The 22,260-nt window shown below is 38.9% G+C and overlaps 1 protein-coding gene across 1 annotated transcript; it reads left to right on the forward strand.

The window, feature by feature from the left end:
* Window positions 1-372: 372 nt before the first annotated feature.
* RAB18 (RAB18, member RAS oncogene family) lies at window positions 373-21,918 on the forward strand. Its single transcript, XM_067542554.1, has 7 exons — window positions 373-638; window positions 6,608-6,657; window positions 14,882-14,943; window positions 17,800-17,872; window positions 18,804-18,922; window positions 19,006-19,072; window positions 20,659-21,918. The coding sequence occupies exons 1-7, from the start codon at window positions 478-480 to the stop codon at window positions 20,832-20,834; spliced, it is 708 nt and encodes a 235-aa protein (XP_067398655.1). The 5' UTR covers window positions 373-477; the 3' UTR covers window positions 20,835-21,918.
* The last annotated feature ends 342 nt before the right edge of the window (window positions 21,919-22,260 follow it).

Below are 22,260 nucleotides of genomic sequence, written 5' to 3' on the forward strand. Positions count from 1 at the left end.
GCACTAACATAAGCTGTGTGGACGTTGGGGTTCCAGTCGTGGGAGGGCCCGGCCAGGCCGTGTCACAACACGTCCACACTGCGATTTTTGGCACGCTGGAGTGGGGCCGGCTTGAGTCTCTTTCCCCAGGCTGGGGGCTGTGCCCCGCAGCCTCACCCTACAGGCAAGCCGCCAGACTAGAGAGGCACCGAAGCTGCAGTCAGTGCCAGTGCCCCCAGTCTGCGCACGCGCGATGCAGCACACGGTGCTCACTCGCTGACGGGCAGCTGAGCGAGGTACAGACTCGGAGACACCGAACTCACCAACACGAGGCTGTGGACGGTTGGGGAGGAGACGTTTACGTTATACGTTACCGTCTCCGCTCTACAGCGCATGCGCCACCAAGAAGGTCGTTTTCGGATACATCTGAAACGCCGAGGCAGGTCAAAGCGCATGCGTAGACGGGATACAATGGGAAATTAAAAAAACTGCGCGCGCATGCGCAGTCACCCCAGAGAGCCTACCCACCCTGCGCAAGGGCGACTAGGGAGAGTCGGGGTCGGTGGAGCTGGCTGCGGGCGGGCGCTCGTGATGGACGAGGATATACTGACCACGCTGAAGATCCTCATAATCGGCGAAAGTGGCGTCGGCAAGTCCAGGTGAGGCAGGGCCGCTCCCTGCGCGCCACGCCAGCCTCCCGGGCTGGCTTGTCATGGCTGGGCCCGGCGCCGTGCTGGACAGACCCCTCCCGCGGGACCCGGCCCGGCGGGGCCTCCTGGTTCGGGGCGAGACTGCCGGTCTCGGATACAGCCTCGCTCCCCGGCCCGGGTGACAGCCAGCAGGGGGACCCCCTCCCCTCGGGTGACCAGGGGGACCCCCCTCGGCCCCTCCCCCCTCGGCCCTGGTGACAGCCAGCAGGGGGACCCCCCTCAGGTCCGGGCCCCTCGGCCCTGGTGACAGCCAGCAGGGGGACCCCCCTCAGGTCCTCGGCCCTGGTGACAGCCAGCAGGGGGACCCCCTCCCCCTCGGCCCTGGTGACAGCCAGCAGGGCCCCTCCCCCTCGGCCCTGGTGACAGGTCCGGGCCCCTCCCCCCTCGGCCCTGGTGACAGCCAACGGGGACCCTCCCCTCAGATCCTGGCCCCTCCCTGCCAGGCCTGGTTCACAGCCAGCCCTCTGTCTCAGATCTGGGGCTTGCCCTTCTGCCTTGCCTTATTTAGGGTTTCCCCGGATCTTGTCTTGAACCTTCCTCCCTGCCCCTCTTCACAGTCAGGCTGCCTCCCCTCTCCCTCATCCTTGAGGACCCTCTTATCTAGCCCCTTCCTTAGTTCATGTTCAGAAGCAGACTCCATCTTGGCTTTCCTAGCCACTGTGCATTGAGTACAATTTGTTAAATTACTTTTGAACTACTGTTTCTCACTGCCCAAGGATCATACATATTATGTGCCTATTGGCAGTGAGGTGAGTAGGGGGTTGGGGGGCCTTTAGACAGTCCCCTGGCCCAATTAAAAGTGGGACTAAAAATCATCAAAACCATCCTACTCAGACAGATCTATTGACTCCCCTCATTTTGCTATGTGTGGGTCTTTCAAATAGGACATGAAAAACCAGGGCCTTGTCCACACTATGTGGAAAAGATGTATGTGCTATACACCTGAGTGTATCATAGTTAGGCTTGCTAGAATTTGATTTTTATTTTTTATAGTTTTGGTGGATAATAGTGTTTGTTTTAAAGCATTTTTAAAAAAAATTATTGTTTTTGTTTTTTTCTTTTAAATTATTTTCACAGTTGTGGGAAATTATGGGGGTGGAATAATTCGGGGGCATCACAGCAATTATTTAATGATAGTAATCATTGAGTTACACAATGTTAAAGTTTTAAAATGATTAAATCACAAATTGTCAACACCACATGTCAAAATATACAAAGTAAATATCCCTGAATCAAATTCTAAATTGTCAAGCTGCATTTTTCTTTCTTTGCCTATCTATACATTTCTATCATTATTGATTGAAATACTTTTTTGGTTTGTGTGTGTTTGATTAAATTGCTGTTTACTGACATTTACAAATAAAAATCTAATCTTTCCAAGCCTAACAATATTACTTTTAGAAATAAATGCTTTTTAAACAGTAATTTAATTCTGCTACCTTGCATCAGATAAAAAGGGAATCTTGCCTTCTAATAATTTAAACCAAGCGATAGGTGGTCATTGCTTCTTTCTAATCCTCAGTGTATTGGATCTCTAAAATGTTGCAATAATCCTGTGATGTCAGACATGACTTGAGCAAATTTATTTTAGATTAGGTCATCTCTTGTTCATGTGACCTTGTGAAAGTTTACACTTAGGCACAAATAACTCTCAAGTCTTGCTTACTTATTGTATGTATTTAATATTGCAAAACAGGGAGACATTTAAAATCCCTTGTCTGTATGTCATAAACATTGAATTATTTTATATCCAAGAATTACATTAAAGCAACTTGGCATTTAAAGTTTTCTTTATTTATTTGGATGGTAAACTGCAACTTTGTGTCAAGTAGTATTAGTTTTTACACTAAAAATACTGCTTGCGCTCAGATAACTTAACATTCCTTAACTGAGCATGTTCAAATATGAAGTTTCTATTAGCCTATGATAATAAAAGTACTTGACTGGAGACCTGGCTCTGATTCAGTAACACCTTCTTCTACATGACAGGTGTGTATAACATAGAAAGACTCACTTTGAGTGAACTTAAGAGGGAAACCCTACATTCATATTAGCATTTGCAAAAAGTTGCAAATTGGCATTTGTTAGCAAGCCTGTGTATATACAAATATCATTATGAGCGTTCTATGTTTGTCAGACTCATATGAAACTGGATTAGATTGCAAGTTAAAGGGAAGCCTTTTCTAAATATGATCTCAGTCAAAACACCAGGGATCTAAAAGTAAATCTGTCTCTCAGTATGACCTCCCTCCAGCCTGATAGTTCACCTTTCAGTATGACCCATTGTATCATCTTGAGCCACTGAAGGTGTAGTTTTAAAGTAAAGATTTCCCATTGGAACTTGGCTAACAGCTTGCAGAATACATGAGCCAGAACAAAATCCATCTCATTCTCCCATATCTATATTTGCTCTGCTAGTTTACAGGAGTAAAAAGCACTGATCTTATTTTTTGTAGGTAAAGTAAACAGTTAGGACTTGTTCCAGAGGGGTAGCCATGTTAGTCTGTATACAGCAAAAACAACGAAGTGGGTTATAGCCCACGAAAACTTATGCCTGCAGAAATTAAATTTGTTAGTCTTTAAAGTGCTACAGGACTCTTGGTGTTTTTTTTTTTTTAAGTTAGGACTTGCAATACAAACATAACAGATAAAGTTGAGGAAGAACTATAGTCACATTTCTGGTCACACGAGCACTTTAAGTTCATACTCTCTATAAAATAAACTTGGCTTCTGTATGTGACAGTATCACACTTCAGATTTTGTTTTGTTGCACTAGACAGTGAAATTGAATGCAGGCTGTCAGTCATAGTTCTCAGCTGTCTGCCACATGGTTATATGCTCTTGTCCCAATATGTAATATCACTGCTCAGTAGCTTAAAAGGAACTTTCTTTATGTAGTATTGTGGCTAGCATGCCAAAATGAGAATCCTTGTTCATAGACTTTTAAGGCTGGAAGGGATCATCATGATCATCTAGTCTGAGTACATTGCAGACCACAGACCTTCACTCACCCATTCCTGTAATAGACCAATAATCTCTGGCTGAGTTACTGAAGTACTCAAATCATGTTTTAAAGACTATAAGGTACACAGAAACCACCATTTATACTAGATTAAACCTGCAAGTGACCTGTGCCCAATTCTGCAGAGGAAGGGGGGGGGAAAAAACCCCAGGGTCTCTGCCAATCTGTCCTGTGGGAAAATTCATTCCTGGCCCCAGATATGATGATCAATTAGGCCCTGAGCACGTGGGCAAGATCCACCAGCCAGGCACATGGGAAAGAATTCTCTGTAGTAACTCAGCATCCTCCCCATCTAGTGTCCCATCACCAGCATTGGAGATATTTGCTGCTAGTAGTCGCAGATCGGCTACTTGCCAGTGTAGGCAGTCTCATTATACCATCTCCACCATAAATTTATCACGCTCACTCTTGGAGCCAGTTAGGTTTTTTGTCCCCCCTGTTACCTTTGGAAAGCTGTTCCAGAACTTCACTCCGATGGTTAGAAACTGTCATCTAATTTCAAACCTAAACTTCTTGATGGCCAGTTTATATCCATTTTTCTTGTGTCCACACTGGCACTTAAATAATTCCTCTCCCTCCATGGTATTTATCCCTCTGATGTATTTATAGAGGGCAGTCTTATCTCCCCTCAGCCTTTGTTTGGTTAGGCTAAACAAGCCAAGCGCTTTGAGTCTTTTCTTTATAAGGTAAGTTTTCCATTCCTCTGATCATCCTAGTAGCCCTTCTCTGCACCTGTTCCACTTTGAATTCATCTTAAGCATGAGAGATCAGAACTATACACAGTATTCCAGATGAGGTCTCCCCAGTGGCTTGTATAATGGTACTAACACTTCAATTTCTCTATTGGAAATCCATCCTAAGACTGTATTAGTTTTTTCATGGCCACATCACATTGGCAGCTCACATTCATCCTGCGATCAACCAATACACCCAGGTCTTTCTCCTTCTCTGTCTCTTCCAACTGATATATCCCCAGCTTATAACAAAAATTCTTGTTGTTATTCCCTAAGTGCATGACTTTGCACTATTACAATTCATCCCATTTCTATTTCTCCAGTTTTCAAAATAGTCCAGATCTTCTTGTATGATATTCTGGTACTCCTTTGTATTGGCAATACCTCCCAACTTTGTATCATCCACAAGTTTTATTAGTACACTTCCACTTTTTGTGCCCAGGTCATTAACCTTATTTACCATTTTTATTATTTATCTAGACCGATCCCTGAGAAACTCCACTAGTAACCTCCCTCCAGCCTGACAGTTCACTTTTCAGTATGACCCATTGTAGTCTCCTTTTTAACAGCTTCTTTATCCATCAACCTTTAAATTCTCATATTAATCCCCATCTTCTCCAATTGAACTAATAATTTACCATGTGGAACTGTATCAAATGCCTTACTGAAATTCAAGTAGATTGGATCTACTGCATTTCCTTTGTCTAAAAAATCAGTTATTGTCTCAAAGAAGGAGATCAGGTTGGCCTGGCACAATCTACCTTTCATAAAACCATGTTGTATTTTATCCCATTCACCTCTATGTCCATAACTATTTTCTCTTTCAAAATTTGTTTCAAGACTTTGCATACAATTGAAGTCAAACTAACAGACCTGCATCATTGGATCACTTTTTCTTTTCCTTTCTAAAAATAGGAACTGTATTAGCAATTCTCCAATCTAGGGTACGATTCCCAAGTTTACAGATTCATTAAAAATCTTTGCTATTGGGCTTGAGATTTCATGTGCCAGTTCCTTTAACATTCTTGTATAGAGATTATCAGGCTCCCTGATTTCATCCCATTAAAATGTTTGTCCTTCAGGTGGAAGTCAAAATCAATCAGTGGATTCTTTCCTGCTCCCATTAGGATCCTCGGGTCCACATCCTGTATCTTAGCTCCTGGCAGACAGTGCACCCATCTGTTCTCTGTATCAACTCTGGTGACAGGCCTTTCTGTTCTTCTTAAGGAGGAGTCCCCAATCACTTTTTCTGGTGATGGTGTGATTCTTTGGCCTTCCTCCTTTCTGGCTGCAAGTCCTCTTGTCTTTTATTCTCCTTTGCAGTATTCTGCGAGTCACCCTGTATCCTTTTGGAGCTCTGAACTCAGAATTTCCATTGACTCTTCCCCTAGAGAGGACTAGCTGCTCTTGGATAATAAATTTTAGAAGGCCCAGTTACTCAATTTTCTGTAATTTGATGTGCCATCCCCACCTGTACAATGTAAAATTTTTAACTCTAGTGCTCACCATTTTATCAGAATTCTAATTTGTGTGAGATTGCATAAGTATTTCTATTCCTAATGTACAGGTTCCAGAATAATTTGTTTTGTTCATAACACTTTCCACTAAAGGTCTGTATCTTTCTGTGTCTAAGAAGTTTCCTTAGTGTTGCACATATGTTGTTCCATAGATTCTTCCTACTGTGGAAAGGTAACTTGCACTCTGGAACCTTCTTTGAAACTTGCAAAAATGTCATGCTGGGGCATTATCTAATTAAATCTTTTTTCTTTTTGCTCTGGGTTTTAGAAGACTTGCAATAGAACACAATAGAAATAGAATATTCTGAACAATAGAGCATGTGACATTGTTTTGGACAATCCTAGTCAGGGGCAGAGATTGAAGCCTAGCCCCAAAGAGGCTTATTCAGTACTGTAATTAAAGAGTAAAAATAACTCCTCCTTTCCAGAACACAGCTAATATTAGTTATGCAGTAAACTGAAGTGCAGTACTTTTAATTCCACTGTCTTGAAGGTGATGCTCAGATCTATCTTGTTTTATTTTAATGTAACTTTGCTTTCAGAGTTGTGGTATACAGTAATGCATGAATCTGGAAAGCTACAGTTTACACTGCAACAACAAAATATCTGGTGTTTTGATACTATTTTTTATTCTCCCTCCATCAGCCTTTTGTTGCGGTTCACAGATGACACATTTGACCCAGATGACACAATAAGTGTTGCTAACACTACATCATAAATCCCAGTGACTTGCTGGACTTGCAGAACTGTTAAGGAGGTTCATCTCATTCAGTAAGTGTGTGCAGTCAACACTACATCATAAATCAAATTAACTTATGTAGACAGCACTAGGTCGATGGAAGAGTTTTTCTGTTGGCCTAGTACTGCCTGTTGGAGGTGGATTACCAGTGGGAGAATGCTCCCATTGCTGTAGGAAGTGTCTACACTGAAGCACTACTGTGGCACAGTTGTGCTGCTGAAGTGTTTTTAGATGTAGATATACCCATAGTGTATGGAACTATACTACAGAAATATAAACAGTAATTGGGTGCTGTTACACTTTGCACAAAATCAGTTCAGAATTGACACAATGTAGGTATATGTGTACTTTGTATTCTTGAAGCTGGAAGTTATAGGTATCGGCTGTCACCGAAGAAGATGTGCGTCTGTCAGCACTACAGCCAACTTATGGTGTTAGTGAATTTGTTAGAGCCATGTGCAAAAGATTCTTGCTAATCCTTGCGAGAAATCAGTAAAATCTCTCAAACATGATAGGAGATTGGAACTTAGTTTAATAATAATAAAAGTACTGCTCAGGATTTGTGTTAGGGTAGGTTGCATAGGTGGCTACCTAGGAAACTGAAGATTTAGGAAAAAGATTCAAGCCCTCTAGATCCAAAGCAGGTAGTTCCTGCTGCTCCAGAGAAGTTCTGTATTATACTGGACATTGAACTCTTCTCTCCCACTTTCCCTTCAAGGAACAGATGTTTGAAGGGTAGGAAATGGCTTCTTCCTTACCTACCCCAAAACAGCCATTAGCTCCTGGGCAAATGGCTCAAGAGGAAAGGGGAAGAGAGGAGGGGAGCACGTAGAGCAGCTGAAATACTGTACTGGGAGGGCGTGGGCGATGTGGGTAGCAGTAAAGGCCCAGCATTAATTGAATTGTATTTAGGAGGGTGAGACAGAATCCAGAATGAAAGAGTGTGGATATTGAAGTTTGTGTAAGGCAGCAAAATATGTAGAATCAATCCTGCTATTATGTGATGTATCATTTTTACCCATAATCACCAATTATTTATTTAGCGTGGAACTGGGAGCAAATTAAGATAACTTTTCTGCACAAGCTATTCTAATTCTAAAACTAGATTGATTGCAGTGGAGGTTCTAACTAAAAATTTGGAAGAGAGAAAGTAATTTTCCTTAAACTCTTGGTCAGTTGAGGTGGCTACTGAGAGAGAAATACTAATGCAAAGCCAAAAATAACTTTGTGCAGCTGTTTAACATATTTGACCAGTTGAATTAAATATTGGGGAGGGGGAAGGAAATTATGTAATGGAATTAAAATATGACTATTGCTAAACAATAATTCAAACTACTAATGCAGGAAAAGCAGGTATTGCAGAAGTACTAACACTTCATTTTTTTCCGATGTCCCAACAACTAATTTGGGCAATATAGGCTTGTTCACACAGGTTTGCTTGATGCTGTGCCTCTAATCTACCTTCTCTAACTTGCTTATAGAATGAGAAAGAGATGACCTATCATTTGGGTGATCTCCTCTGACATTAACTACCATCTCTAGCATAAACTCTGCTGTTAGGTAACGGTTGCAAGCTGATCACATACATAAAGATTGTAGCAAAGTATCTGCACAAGGAGGCAGAATTAAGGTTGTATGGACAATCTTACTTGTCACTTACTAATTTCTGAGTGCCTTTCAACCTTAAAGTCCGTTAAATTGAATATTAACAGTAAATTATCACCCAGAGGCCCCAATAAGGGCTGGGGACCTCATTGTGCTAGATAGCATTCAAATATGGGAAGACACAGATCAGCCTTTTGAGGTGAGACCAGCTGTTGAGTTTCTTTTCAAGAAAGGCTTTGGTTAGCGTGAAACTTAATTTTTTTCAAGTTTTCCTACCATCTAACTTGACCTCTCTGACCAGCAATGCAGTATCATGGACAATCATCAGCCTGGTGACAAAAATGTTAATGGCTTTATCAGCTTACTTGCTTTCATGTGGGAATTGAGTATAAATACATTTCTACGTCAACTAAATAACTGCTTCAACTCATCCTGTCAAGAAAAATGGAGGTATTTGAGTACCTGCTGCTTTTTCCTTAAACAATGTAGACCCTGAAGGAAACCGTTAATGAAACATGCATTGAGGATAAAACATAAGATGCAGGTCAACTTGCCTGAATTTTTAAAAAATGTCTCTTCTCAAGGGACCAAATCTATATAAAAGCTGATAAATTGTCAACAAGTGCATAACTCCCAAATATAACTTTACAGTGAAGTAATTCAAAATTATTGTTGTATCTTTACACCATTTTTAACCTAAAGTTAACAAAGTTGAACTTGAATCACATTGTTTAACTTCATTAACCATAACCATTAATTGATGTAGATCATTAGTTACAATTTTAATACTATTTTCTCTTGCTATCTCTGTGGACACATATTCCACAGCTGTATAAGTAGCGACAGTATCTACCCTTTGCTGTGAACGAGGCTTGACTTTAACAAAACCAAGGTTCTATATTGTTTGCAAGAAGGGCCTGGCATAAACCAAAGAAATACTATCTAAAAACTGACTCAAAATAGTTCTTATATAAGAGCTTTCACCATTCATCTCAATGGAATGTTGACTCTAAAATCCAATGATGATGTAGATCTCAATATAAACTATTTAACTGCTGATCTTTCTAGCGCAGATAGCTATCAAATGTGTGTCTCGACTGCTTCATATACAGTCCTGGGTAATAAAACATCCAGCTCCTTCTTTTACAAATCTTAATAATGAAGTCTTCAATATAAAATTCTGCAAAAAGTCTAATTAGACTAAAGCATTTCAGTCCTCAGGAGACTAAACTGTTGTGTGTAACAGACAGAGAGCAGGATAGTCTGAGGTGCCACCAGTGCCTGAAGTCCCTGCAATAGTGGGGAGTTGACTAGGAGAGAGAGGCCTACATAATCCTACCAAGCAATTCAGGCTGCAGAGGAAGGCAAACTCTCTACTTCCTTTCCCCAAGGTCCCTGTCAATCTGACCTGGGGAAAATATTACTTCCCAATGCCAAATCTCGTTATCAGTTTCACCCTGAGCAAGTGAGCAAGACAGCAGCCAGACATCTAAGAAAAAATGATTCTCTGAACCATGTTAGAGCACTGGTCCATCTTATCCTGTGTCCAATCTCCAGCTGTGGCCAATCTTTGATGCTTCAAAGAAAGATATGGGATGTGAAACAGAATACATCTGGCCAATTGTGCATTGAGGGGGAGGGGAATTCCTTCCTGATGCCTGTGTGTGACTGGCTGAAGCATGATATTTGATTATAACCATTGTATTAATGCAAAGCTGCAAGTGTTTTGAGCGTGTTGAGGGCAATGCAGGCAATCTTGTTCTCCTGTGGCCCATTAAGAAAGGGGTTAAATATGGGAATTCACAGATTCCAAAGCAATAAGACACCAGCCTGGCTTCTGACACACACAGACTTCTTCTCCCAGAAGCTGGATTAAATCATATAGTTGAGAAGGTTATGCAATCTTGTTTTAAAGATGCCAAGCAATGCTGAGTCTACCATATTCCCTTGTGAGCTGAACTGTTCCATTGTTTTATTACCCTCATTGCTATGAAATTCTTATTTCAGGGTTTAATTTGTCCAACTTCAAGCCATTGTTTCTGAAGCTGAGAAATGCCATTTTCATGTACTAGCTGGTGGGTAGCACTGCACTCTATTGGACTGTCAGACTTGCTTTGTTTGGCCATTTATGATGGTTACTGTCAACTCTCCTTCAGCTGAAATGGCTGAAGGCTGGGAGTCGAAAGTCCAGTGTTACTACTTATGTGCAGATATGTAAATACTATGGGTGAAATCCTGGCCCCATTAAAGTAAATGGGAGTCTTGCCACTGACTTCAGTGGGCCAACATGTCACCCTATAGCTGTGTAGTCATGTATTTATATATAATCTTCTGAGTGCATTGTGAAATGAAACCTTGAACACAAATTCATTAACTCTCCCAAGATACTCTTATAAGAGTAGATATTCCTGGCCAAAGTCCAATCGGGGCAAGTTACATTCTAAATAACTTAATTACCCCTAGTATTTCCAGATCAATAAATCTTCCCTCACTTCCTCATCCTACCATCCCTTCCCTCACCCAAATTGCTGTGTAGTGTGGTGTTGTCGTGTGCTCTCTTAGACAACTTATTTCAGTAGTCGATGAAGTAATATTGGCATACAGTTCAAAGTTCTCAAGATCTTTTTGGATGAAAGGCGCTGTATACTGTATAAATATAAGGCGTTATTATGTGTTCTGAATGTATGCTGGTGGATTGCACGTTTACTGTGTTTACACCAGTAGACTTTTAATTGTTAACCCTTTTTGCATCTCTCCGTTTGTGGAATCTATCTATGTTACAAATGTGCTTTTCTGCAAGCTCAACATTTTTTTTGTATTAGGCTTCTCATAATCAAATTAATGAAGACTAAAGTAGCAACAGTTCAAATAGATATTAATGCATGCCATTGGGAGTCAGTTCTAGAGAGCATAACTATGTTTAGCATTGTTCAGGGTGGATTGATTTAAATCAAGGCGATTTAAATCACCAAGAAAATCATTGATTTAAATCAAGTTTCCCCACTGATACTTCTTCACATATATTTTAAACAATGGTGCAAATCTGATCACTAAAGCATGTTGACCTACAATTCGGTACAGCATTTTACAAAATCTAGGAGGATATACTTGGTGTAATTTTTTAGATAATTTGATTTTTATTAATTTAGGAAATAGTACATAATACTCATTATCTGTGTCAAGCTGCAGATGCAGCAGCAGTACATATGGAATGGTAAGAACTAAATCACACACACAAACACAATAGCACTTATATTTTATTAAACTAAATCTTAAACGTTACATACATTTTTCACATTTGCAATTGTAGCAGTCTCCTGAGTTGCTGGCTGATGGCTGTCCTTAAACTTTTTTTTTTTAATTTTCAAAGTTTATCAACTCTAACAGACAAGTCATCGCAACACTAAACGTACGCTGTCCTTAAAACTTCTACAACTAGCTCTCATCTTCTCCACTCCCACTGTCATTCTTATTCATAGACTGAAACAGAAATACAAGTTTTCCTGCTTTTTCAACTCCCAGTTGAATTCTTAGCTTTGAGTGAATAATACCAAGCAATGAAAATCTCTCTCTGCTTGCAGAGGAAGCTACTGCTGTGAAAATTGGATTAGCAACTGAAGGAACTCTTTCAAGGTGCTTGGCTAATGATTTCCACCAATTCAGGGAAGTGACTTTGTTCAAAACATCATCAGTAAACATGTACTGTTTAAATGGTTCCATTCCAGCCCTGAAATTTATTATGACTGGCATAACTGAGGAGTGATTTTGAGATGCCCATGCCATGGAAGCATCATCTTCTTCAGAACTTAGGCATCTATCTTTATATCTGGGGTTGAGAATGTTTGCAAGAAAATGAGGTGGAGTTCGTGTTTGATCCATTCGCTTCTTTATTGCCTGCAGTTTCACTTTCTGGTGAGGTATTTCTTCCTTCAATGTGTCTTGAAGTGCCTTCCAAATTTTGACAGCATCAGCAGTGCAGCAACTATTTCTCTGAAGTTTGTTTATGAATATAGGCTTTAGTATACTGAGCATATCCTCTACATTCCTCTTTACTCCAATGTTAGATACTTTGGATGAGATACTTCCATCTATTTTATCATGGTTTTCTTCACAAAGTTTTATGAAAATAGGCCCGTTCTTAATAAATTGTTCAAAACAGTCAACCGGGAATTTCTTCAAAATATTCCCAGATAGGGTCGATCTTATGCCCAGAATCCACGACCGTTTTTCTGTGGCAAAAGTGTGGGGGAATATAGGAAGCTATGTGTGTACTGAATAATGTCTTCACTTTTTCTTTCCAGTCCACTTCAGTATTCCTTTCTACTCTGCCTCCGTCTTTTGTCTCTCTGTCTATAAGACAGTGTCTTAACTAACTCCTCTACCTTGCTAGGCCCAGCTCCACCACCACATAAGCACAGAACAACAACAATCCTATCCAGCCTGCGTCTTTCTTTGCACATGTGACTTTAGTCTGCTGAGAAACAAAAACTGAAACAGCAACTGAAAGCCCAGATCTTTCAAGCAGCAAGAGAGCTGGTAGTTAGGCTGGACAGAGAAGAGCCATTAATTTATTTTTATGAGACTAAGTGTAAGCTTAGCATATTTGTGATGAGATTTAATTGTAACTGTTGTTTAAAAAATAAGAGGGAAATTTAGTATTTTATTGATTTAAAAACAAACACAGAAATGAAAAAAAATCCCATTTTTTTTTTAATTTAAAAAAAAACCCAACATTTTTATGCACCCTGGCATTGTTATAACTGTTTTCTTTTGTACAAGTTAAGATGATAACGTTTTATCAAGAGCTCTGCAGTTGGTTAGAAACATAAGTCAATTTTCTACTCTCCTCTTCTGCTGTACTGTAACTATGCTGTCTTTTCCTTTATCACTTAAAGGTGGGTTAAGTATTAAAATTTGGTGTAATGCTATGCAGCATGCTTATTTAAAAATAATGTTTCCAAGCATGTATTAAAGGAAAACTGTATAATAATGGTAAATATAACATTAAGTTTACATTTTTAAATGCTCCCATAAAGTCCAAAATTAAGATTTTTGTTAATCGTGACTGGCATGTATTGCTCATAAGGAGCATTTTGGATTTAGTTATAGTAATATTTTAAAGTATGTTAGGCTTTCCAAATATCTCTTTAAATCTCCTTCTTTGATAGCTGTTTAATAGGGCTGTCATGGCTCTTCTTAGCAGAGGTACGCTTTGATGCAGTTTGACATGGAACGTTTTATTAGTTTTAAGTGCCAACTCTTTATTTTACATTGAACTCTGAAAATTGACAGGGCAGCAGATTATTTAGGTTTAAGATTAATCAAATTGTAAGCATGGCAAGTTCCTGTTTTAACTACTTACAGCACAGTTGTCACTGACCTCAAATTGGAGATACAGTGATAAGAATTTCTGTCTTTGCAGCCTGTTCATTCAACAGTAATTGAGTGCTAAACCAATCTTAGTAAAACATTGTTACTTTTATATACTGTATCAATTATGGATTAAGAATCTTAAATTTAAAATAACATTTAAATAAACTAGACCTTAGTGCACTTTTTTGCTATAAAAGTTTTAAAGCCAGAGTTAAAAAAAGCCTCTTTAATGTTCAGTGCATAATACAATCATGTACTCTACAATCATGATCTAGAGAAATCTTGTATCAACAACCTATGTGCTTCTCACTGCAATGTGCCTAGAAAATTAACAAATCTAAGATGTGGAGCACTAAAATGGAGGGAGTTCCAAAGTAGAGAAGCCTTCAGAAAATTGAGTGGGCCTCCAGCTGTAGTGACTCCATTGATTGTAACAGCCATGTCCTCACATGAAGGCAGTGTGACTAGTAACCAGGCTGTCATTTGTGATGTCATAAACCGAAAATACCTTGAACTCCATTCAAACTTGCCATTTAAGAGAGATCTCTGCAGTTGGCATTGCCACTTTAAGAGAGTCTTAAAGCGGCAATACCTTCCTCTGCAGAAGCCTGCTGTCGAAAAGAGGAAAGTGGCCCGAATTTTTTGGTCGGGGGTATTGTATGGCCCCTGCGAATTGGAGTTTATGTGAATTTGGCCTGTCAGCATCATCGAGTTTGACACCCCTGATTTAAATAGTTAACTTGAACATCATATGCAGAAATGCTGTACTTCATGAAGGAAATATTACTACCTGCTACATTTTCATGCAAAAGTAACTTGAGTTCTGTAGCACTTTAAAGACTAACAATTTTAATTTCAGTAGGCATAAGCTTTCATGAGCCTCAGCTCACTTCCTCAGATGCAGTTGGTAGAAATGATACAGCAAAATAGGCAGCATATAGAAAATATATAGAAGGCAACATTTACATATCCAAGGGCATAGATAACAATGGGGAAGCCGGGTGCTTGAGGCTTGATGACAACCATTGAGTAGGAGGTGGGAGGAGGAGTAACTGATTAAACTGGTCCATTGCACTGCTACTGACAAAGGACATTGTCCGTTATGACTTACTTGGATCTTTCCTTTTTCATTGTCTTTCCATCTGACAAAATTAATCATAGCACATGTTTGAAGGAGGATTAAAACCTTTTTACTCTTCCAGGTGTTGACTTCAAGGTGAAAACAATTTCAGTTGATGGAAATAAAGCTAAGCTGGCAATATGGGTAAGTCCTGAACATAATAAATATCTGAACTCTGTGTAGTTTATTGCTTTGTTCTAGTGGTGGTGGTTTTTATGACAATATGCAGTTGAAGGGATTTGCCATGTAAATAGAACATGCTGGCTTTGTTGTTAGTGTGTGTGTGTGGTGGGGTTGTTTTGTTTTTTGTACTGGGTCATTTATAAAAATGTAACTGATGGGATTTTCCCATTTTCAGGATAGATGATCTAGCTATAGCATCAGCTTTGGTATCTGAAAGTAGAGGATGGGACTTTTCTTCTATGGGAAGAGACTTTATTATCATCAAACAGAAACCAAGTATACAGAAGAATATGGAGTTATATTAGAAGGAAAAGTCCTTAATTTATTATCATCAAACAGAAACCAAGTATACAGAAGAATATGGAGTTATATTAGAAGGAAAAGTCCTTAATTTGAGTACAGATAAATATTGCCTGTGCATCTTATAACATTCTATTTGAGTTCATGATATTACAGACTCTACACTTAGCCTGATAACTAAGCATGTTAAATTAGGTATAAAGCTCACACTGAATATTCACATTATTAAAGGAAAAATCTTCTGAACTAAGACTTTAAATTTTCCAAACAAATATTAATACTGCATAAATTACATTACTACAGTTTTGCATGTTTCATTTACATTAAAGTTACATTAAAGTTACTAAAGTTCCAAGAACATGGAAACACCCAGGTGAACCAAAAGGTGTTTGCCTGTTAAGGCTTGAGTTCAGGATTGCCTCTGTTAACATAGCACCTAAAATAGAACAAGAAGCTCTGTATCCTGCATAACTCTGTTTAAGTGCTTGTGATGACCTTGATTGTCGATGGGAATCCTCAAACTTTGAACGATGGAAAGTGAAGGAGGGAAAAGATTTTCAAATAACTTATAACAATATATTTACTTTTTAATATGTAAGCAGGGTTCATGTTCCCATGGTCACAGAATCCACCTCATGGTATGGAACAACCACTGGAATTCTAGGGTAGTCAGTTGCTCTGTGATGGCTGGCTGGCTGCTTGAAACTCTCTCAGTGCTGAGCAAAGTGGAGAAATTCTGCTGATGCCTGCTTTGTCTGAGGAAAGAAGCAGACACAAGAGGAAGTAAAATACAGATCATGGGTACTTCCCTTGCTTTGATATCAAAAGTGCTTCATATCTCAGGTACCAAATTGTAGGCCCTCAGTGAGGCACCGACAGTCAGATCTCCAAGCACATCCTCACTCAAGCAAGCAGAGTGAGTATGATGACCAAGAAAATGGACACAGCCATAGGAGGGCCTCTCATTAGCATATGAGAAGGAGCTGGAGCCAGTGGAACATTTCCCCTCTCTGATAGTAGAAGAAAGAAAAGGAGTCATAGAGCAGAAGAATTATTTTCTGGAAGGAAGAAAATGAGCCAGATAGGACACCTGAATACTCTTTCCTGGAGAGACGGGTGAACTGTTCTCTCCTTTTTTTGTGGAGAGACTCCTACTCAAAGGGAAAGATGACTTCTCTTCCGCCTTATGCCCTGCATCTCAAAAGCACAAACCTGAGATCTAAAACTACAAGTTTTCTCCTTGACCACTGTAGTCATGCATGTCCTATGCTAAACTCAGGGAGGCAGCATAAAACAAATTAATTAAGTGCAAGGAAGATTGCTGATTTCTGTATACCTACATACAGTGGTAAGATCTCCATGTCAGTGTAGAAGAGCACAATGCGATCGGTTAGGGAAACAGGTGATGGAGGGGCCACAGTGCTGCATTTCTATGGTTCAAGTGACCTGGAGGAGCAGTACTATTACAGCCCATAAACTGGATAACAGTTCCTGGGTGTGGACTGGTGAAGGGGGTTTGCAAAGGAGTCCTGTGCCCTGGCTCTAGTTTGAGATGGAGGGTGGGCATGGGGATAGACTTTCTCTTCAGTGAAGTATTCTGCACTCCACTCACATAGAGCCTGAATATTCAGGATCTGTGATGGTGGAGTGAATTTTGAACCTGAATGAAAAATGTTGCTGATATCTGACTTACTGGAATGTCTGCTCTTTTGGAGGTAGATTGGGTGACTTAAGTTTCATTTACTTTTTATTTATTTGTAAGCAATGTGCTTCTAAACTAAGACAGTGTTTGAGTGAATGAGCTTCTTTCTCTGATGCAAGCATTTTGTCATGATCTGTGTTGTTTATATAGTTCACTGTAGTTTCAAGGATCTACAACAAGCGCATGTAGTCAGCATTTTAATACTTGATCTCTGCAGACCCATTGGTCCTTTAAGTTCATAAAGTCCTAAAATATAAATCTGATTTCACAAGCTACTTCAGTTTAAGAAGAAACACGATCAGTTCTTTGATACTTCTGACGCTGCTTGGTTTGCTGTAACTCATGTTAAACATGTTTTCCATGGTTTGAAGCTAATTATCAACACAAGGTAGTGAAAAGCCATGTATCTTGCCTTGTTATCACAAGACATGGCACTGTTTTGCAAACCTAAAATATTCACTTAGAAACCAGTGCAGTGCAGTGCAACTGTTTATCTGGTAGCTGTAGAGCAGTAATAGCCTCAGTGGAAATGTGAGTACCCTATATCATTGTAGAGTGGCTTTGTTTACTTATTATGCTTAAACTTTAAAAACCACTCTCTAAAGCAAAGGTCTGTCAACTTTGTATCTAATCTTAATTGTATATCATCTAAAGTTAAGTAAACTTGATTCCTTTGGTGGTGCTATATTCCATGATTGTTTTGAAGTTTCTTTGTTGTATTCATTAGATCTTGCAGATGCTGTACTTTCAGTAGCATATAGGGTAGATTATTTTGTGCAAGATAGAGTAATGGAAAACATTCTGAATATTTTTAGGATACTGCAGGTCAGGAGCGGTTCAGAACATTAACACCCAGCTACTATAGAGGAGCACAGGGTGTTATCCTAGGTAAGTATGCTACTGAACGTGCCACTTTAAAACTTGAGATTTTTTCTAGCCATATGAAAAAGTTAAAGCCAAGCTAATTCTTCTCCAACTATATTTGGCTGTTTAATACTGAAATTCTTGGCCTCTAGATATATGTATGGTCACAGTCACTGGAGTATCTAAGCATCTTGAACACCTCTTTCCATCAGGAAACCACCTCCCTTCTTTCCTGGAGAAATTATTGCTGCTTGTCTACACAGTGCTGCAATCCTAACTACGAGAGTGTGAAATATAGAGTGCTCTGAAATGTGCTCTAACTGCCCTGTATAAACTCTGCTGGCACGTACTAAAAGGTACCTAGTTCACACTCTGCAATACACACACCCCCGTAGTCAGGACTGCAGTACCACATAGACAAGTCTTAATATTTTATTTGACTATAAAATATATTATCCATTTTGCTATCAACACCAATGACCTGTTATTACATCCCCAATGTCATTTGGAAAAGATTGCTTTAAATTAAAAAGCCTGTGCTTCAAACAGAAGGAAAGGAGAACTGGGCCAAAACCCTCTACTTTTTGCATTTGCCCACTGTAGTTAACTGTTGGTTTTCTTTTGGATATTTGCCTCACTGTGTGTTGGAAGTCTCCTTACTAGGCACTTGGAGCTCAAAGCATGTTTTACTATTGCTGGAGTTGAGTGGTAGATAAGAAATCCAGGGGCAAAAATAATTTTGGTGCTTTGTCTTTAAGGCTAACCATCACCTTGGCTCTGAGGATTGTATGTGCAATAACTTGCAATTATGCTAATTTGTAAACAGATCTATTTTTTCTTTAAAAATAATTCAGATTTTCAATGTCTGCAATCACTTAATATTTGCAATAAATTATTTGGAAACTTTACAATAATATGTTAAATCATATTATTTTCCATTGCCAATATTTTTCAGTTTATGATGTCACAAGAAGAGACACCTTTGTCAAACTGGACAATTGGTTAAATGAATTGGAGACATACTGCACAAGGAATGACATAGTTAAAATGTTAGTTGGAAACAAGATTGATAAGGTAAGCAAACTTAAAAAAATTACCTTTGGTTGTTTGTACTTATACGTTTGTCATAGCATATAATAAACTGTTTCTTCTTGCAGGAAAACAGGGCAGTTGACAGGAGTGAAGGTCTCAAATTTGCAAGAAAACATTCCATGTTGTTCATAGGTATGCTTTTCAAGATGTATATGAAGCCTACATAATATTTTAAATTACCACTATGTAACAAAACTCGTTGGATTCTATTTTTACAAAATTGCTAAGGGGACAATTTTACTGTATCAACTAAGTAATCTAATAGTGTCTTTTAACTGCATTGCTTAAGTGCTTTACAAAATTAACTTAAGCCTCAACATCCTCAAAATAGGTATTCCCATCTTGTATAGACTGGTCTTAAAATGTCCATCAAAATTTCTAGACTCATGACAGATGAGTAAACTGAGGTGCATAAAGTCTAAAGAGAAGCCTCATTGAAGTCAATGGGAGTCTTGCCATTGACTTCAGTGGGGCCAGGATTTCACCCTCCATGACATGTCCAAAGCAACACATTGAATTGATGACAGAGCCAAAACTAGAGACAGAAACCTATAAATAAATGGCCAACCCTCAGCATATCAAAAAGATAGATATGTGCCAAGGATCTGTGTTAGGATTGTTGTCTAAATGTATTGATTTGTAAATGGGGGATTGGGTTGAATAAAGAAGTGGCAGACATGCAGATAATTAAGTTCTTTGGGACTGGAAAAAACCATTGCGCATCAGGGGGACCTGACAAAGCTAGGCGTTAATGGCAGTACAAGACCAGACAAACTAGTGTTGACAGAGATAAGGTAATTCAGGTTGGAAGGAATAACCTCTTTGGTGCTCTTGCACATTGCTTCTAAATTAACTAACCACAGTAAGTGGGGATCTGGATGTTGCTACAGAGTATTATGGAAGTCAAGATCTTAAGTTTGAGAACATCCCAGTCCACGCCAAAACAATATATTTAATTTATTTTAATTTCCTGTAGAAACTCCCTTATTGTAAGGCATAAATCAACCAGTAGCCAGTGAGGCTAGGAAGAAACTTCACCTATAGACATGTTACTCAAGTATGAACCTCCAAGGTACTGGCCACAGTCAGTGAACTGAAATAGATTGAGCTCTCACCTGATCAGCACCTAGAAATTGTCTGACTGGAGCTGGAGTCATTCTTTTCAATCTGTACACTTCCAGTGCACCCATCACCTTAGTATCTAGATGCTGCAGCCAAAATAAAGGCTGTTTTATGTTCCTAATACCATTCTCTATTCCACTCCCCCATTTTAAGAGACCTCTTTAAATGGCATTAAACTTGGTGGTGTCTACTATAAACCTCACTGACTGTGGCTACTTTACTGGATCATATATCCTGCTAACTTCAGTACTACTAGCTTATTACAAAACTACTCTGCACAAGGCTGTGCTGTAAAGTATAATAGACTCTTTAACTTGAAAGTCTAGCAATTTAAAAAAAAAATTGGAACATGGCAATTGTGATTATTCTAATATTTCATATAGCATATCAAAGCTCAGATCTGACTGTAGAGAGTAAAAGTCAACCCTGCTTTAAATATCAGGACTTGCTGTTCATCTGTGAATGGTTTCCTTTCGGTTCCAAAAGTGTAAGATGCATGTTGAGATCAACACCAGTTGGTTCTCTCCAATTAAAGTAAGAAGATGGTGGAAGGTACATTAAGGCTTGCTTGACTTCTTACATTTTTCTTTCCCCAGAGGCAAGTGCAAAAACATGTGATGGTGTACAGTGTGCCTTTGAAGAACTTGTTGAAAAGATTATTCAGACTCCTGGACTGTGGGAAAGTGAGAGCCAAAACAGAGGCGTAAAGTTATCAAACCAGGAAGAAAGCTATGGAGGAGGAGCCTGTAGTGGATACTGCTCTATGTTATAAACTCTGGGAAGTTTATCCCCTTGCATATTTAAACAGATAGTGTCATCTTTCTGTAAATTCATTAACTGCTATTTTTAGGGACCTTGCAGTTTGCACATATTTGTTTTGTATCATGGCAGTGGACATTTGTAGGAAAACATGCTCAGAAGCTTTCCTAGTTGAAAAACATTATGGTAAGCATGCCCAACTTGCAGTCATCAGGTTTTTTATATGTAGCATAAAATAAAAACAATGCACTCAAATTTTATGACCTTATACATTCATCATGTAACTACTCTAAAACAAAATCCATCTAACAAATATACATTGTTGCATTCTGTTTGCTTTTTGTCTGTTTTTTTAAGTGCTCTTGAAAGTATAGAATTGCTTTATATGCACACATCCTAAAAATGATGCTTGCTAAAACGTAATATCTTTTACTGGTAATGCTTGTCCTTATTGGTATGAAAACATAAACAGCATGATTACAAAATTCTTACAGCCAGGTCTGTTACAAATTCATTTTCATTAAGCAGAGCTCTCTAAACTATAGCCTCTGCCAGTTATTAGTTTATCTGAACATTTTTTGAAGAGATGTTTCTAAAATTTCCTTTGAAATGTTGAGCCAAACACAAAAGGGAATTTTTTAAAAAATCATCACTTCAGTTGATAACTTGATTGCTTAACTGGAGTTTTAATCCTGTCATATTTATATACTAGATTCATGGCACTCTTTTACAGTAGTCTTTATGATACTGTCCACTATAGACCTGCAGTAGAGTCTTCATTTTTGGCTAAAGATTTGAATGGTGTCCTTTATTCTTTCATTGTGAATCAGTTTACCACACTTACGTACAGACACTCTTTTCCTAAATGTAGCTCACTTATGGCTATGAAGGTCTGTATCACACGACTGCTTGTGTGGCTATTTGTTCAGAAACATAACTTCCTGTCAGACACTAAATATGTGAAAAGTCAGTGCTTTTGGATCTCTGTGTGGGGAAAATTATTGCAGTGAGTATTTCACTTGCTGTTACTGTAAACACAGTGGTTTCTCTGTTTCAGAAGACTAATCTGTATAGACTAATAAATTTTTTCCACAGTATTTAATTTTTCTATCCTCTTCCTATTGTATAGTTGTATATTTTCTAATACACGTTTTATGGAGGAATTATTTCTGGTGTCCTAAAGCAAAGACAAGCCTAGGTATATCCTTCTTAAAATTAATCAGGTAATTGATCTCCATATTAGAATAAACTACTGAGCAGTTTCTTGTAAATATACATTAAAATACCTTTAATACTGCATTTTGTGTAGATGTCAACACTCCATTATAGTAAATCTGTATTTTGCAGCCACTTGGTTTTTGTGGTTAAATACACTTATTCATCTATAGAAACCTTGCTTTCTACTTTTACACTTGGTAAAAAACATTACCAAAATTTGA

Source organism: Emydura macquarii, unplaced genomic scaffold (assembly GCF_026122565.2).
Source record: "Emydura macquarii macquarii isolate MOO-44397 ecotype Brisbane River unplaced genomic scaffold, CSIRO-AGI_Emac_v2 contig_719, whole genome shotgun sequence".
Lineage (NCBI taxonomy): Eukaryota > Metazoa > Chordata > Testudines > Chelidae > Emydura > Emydura macquarii.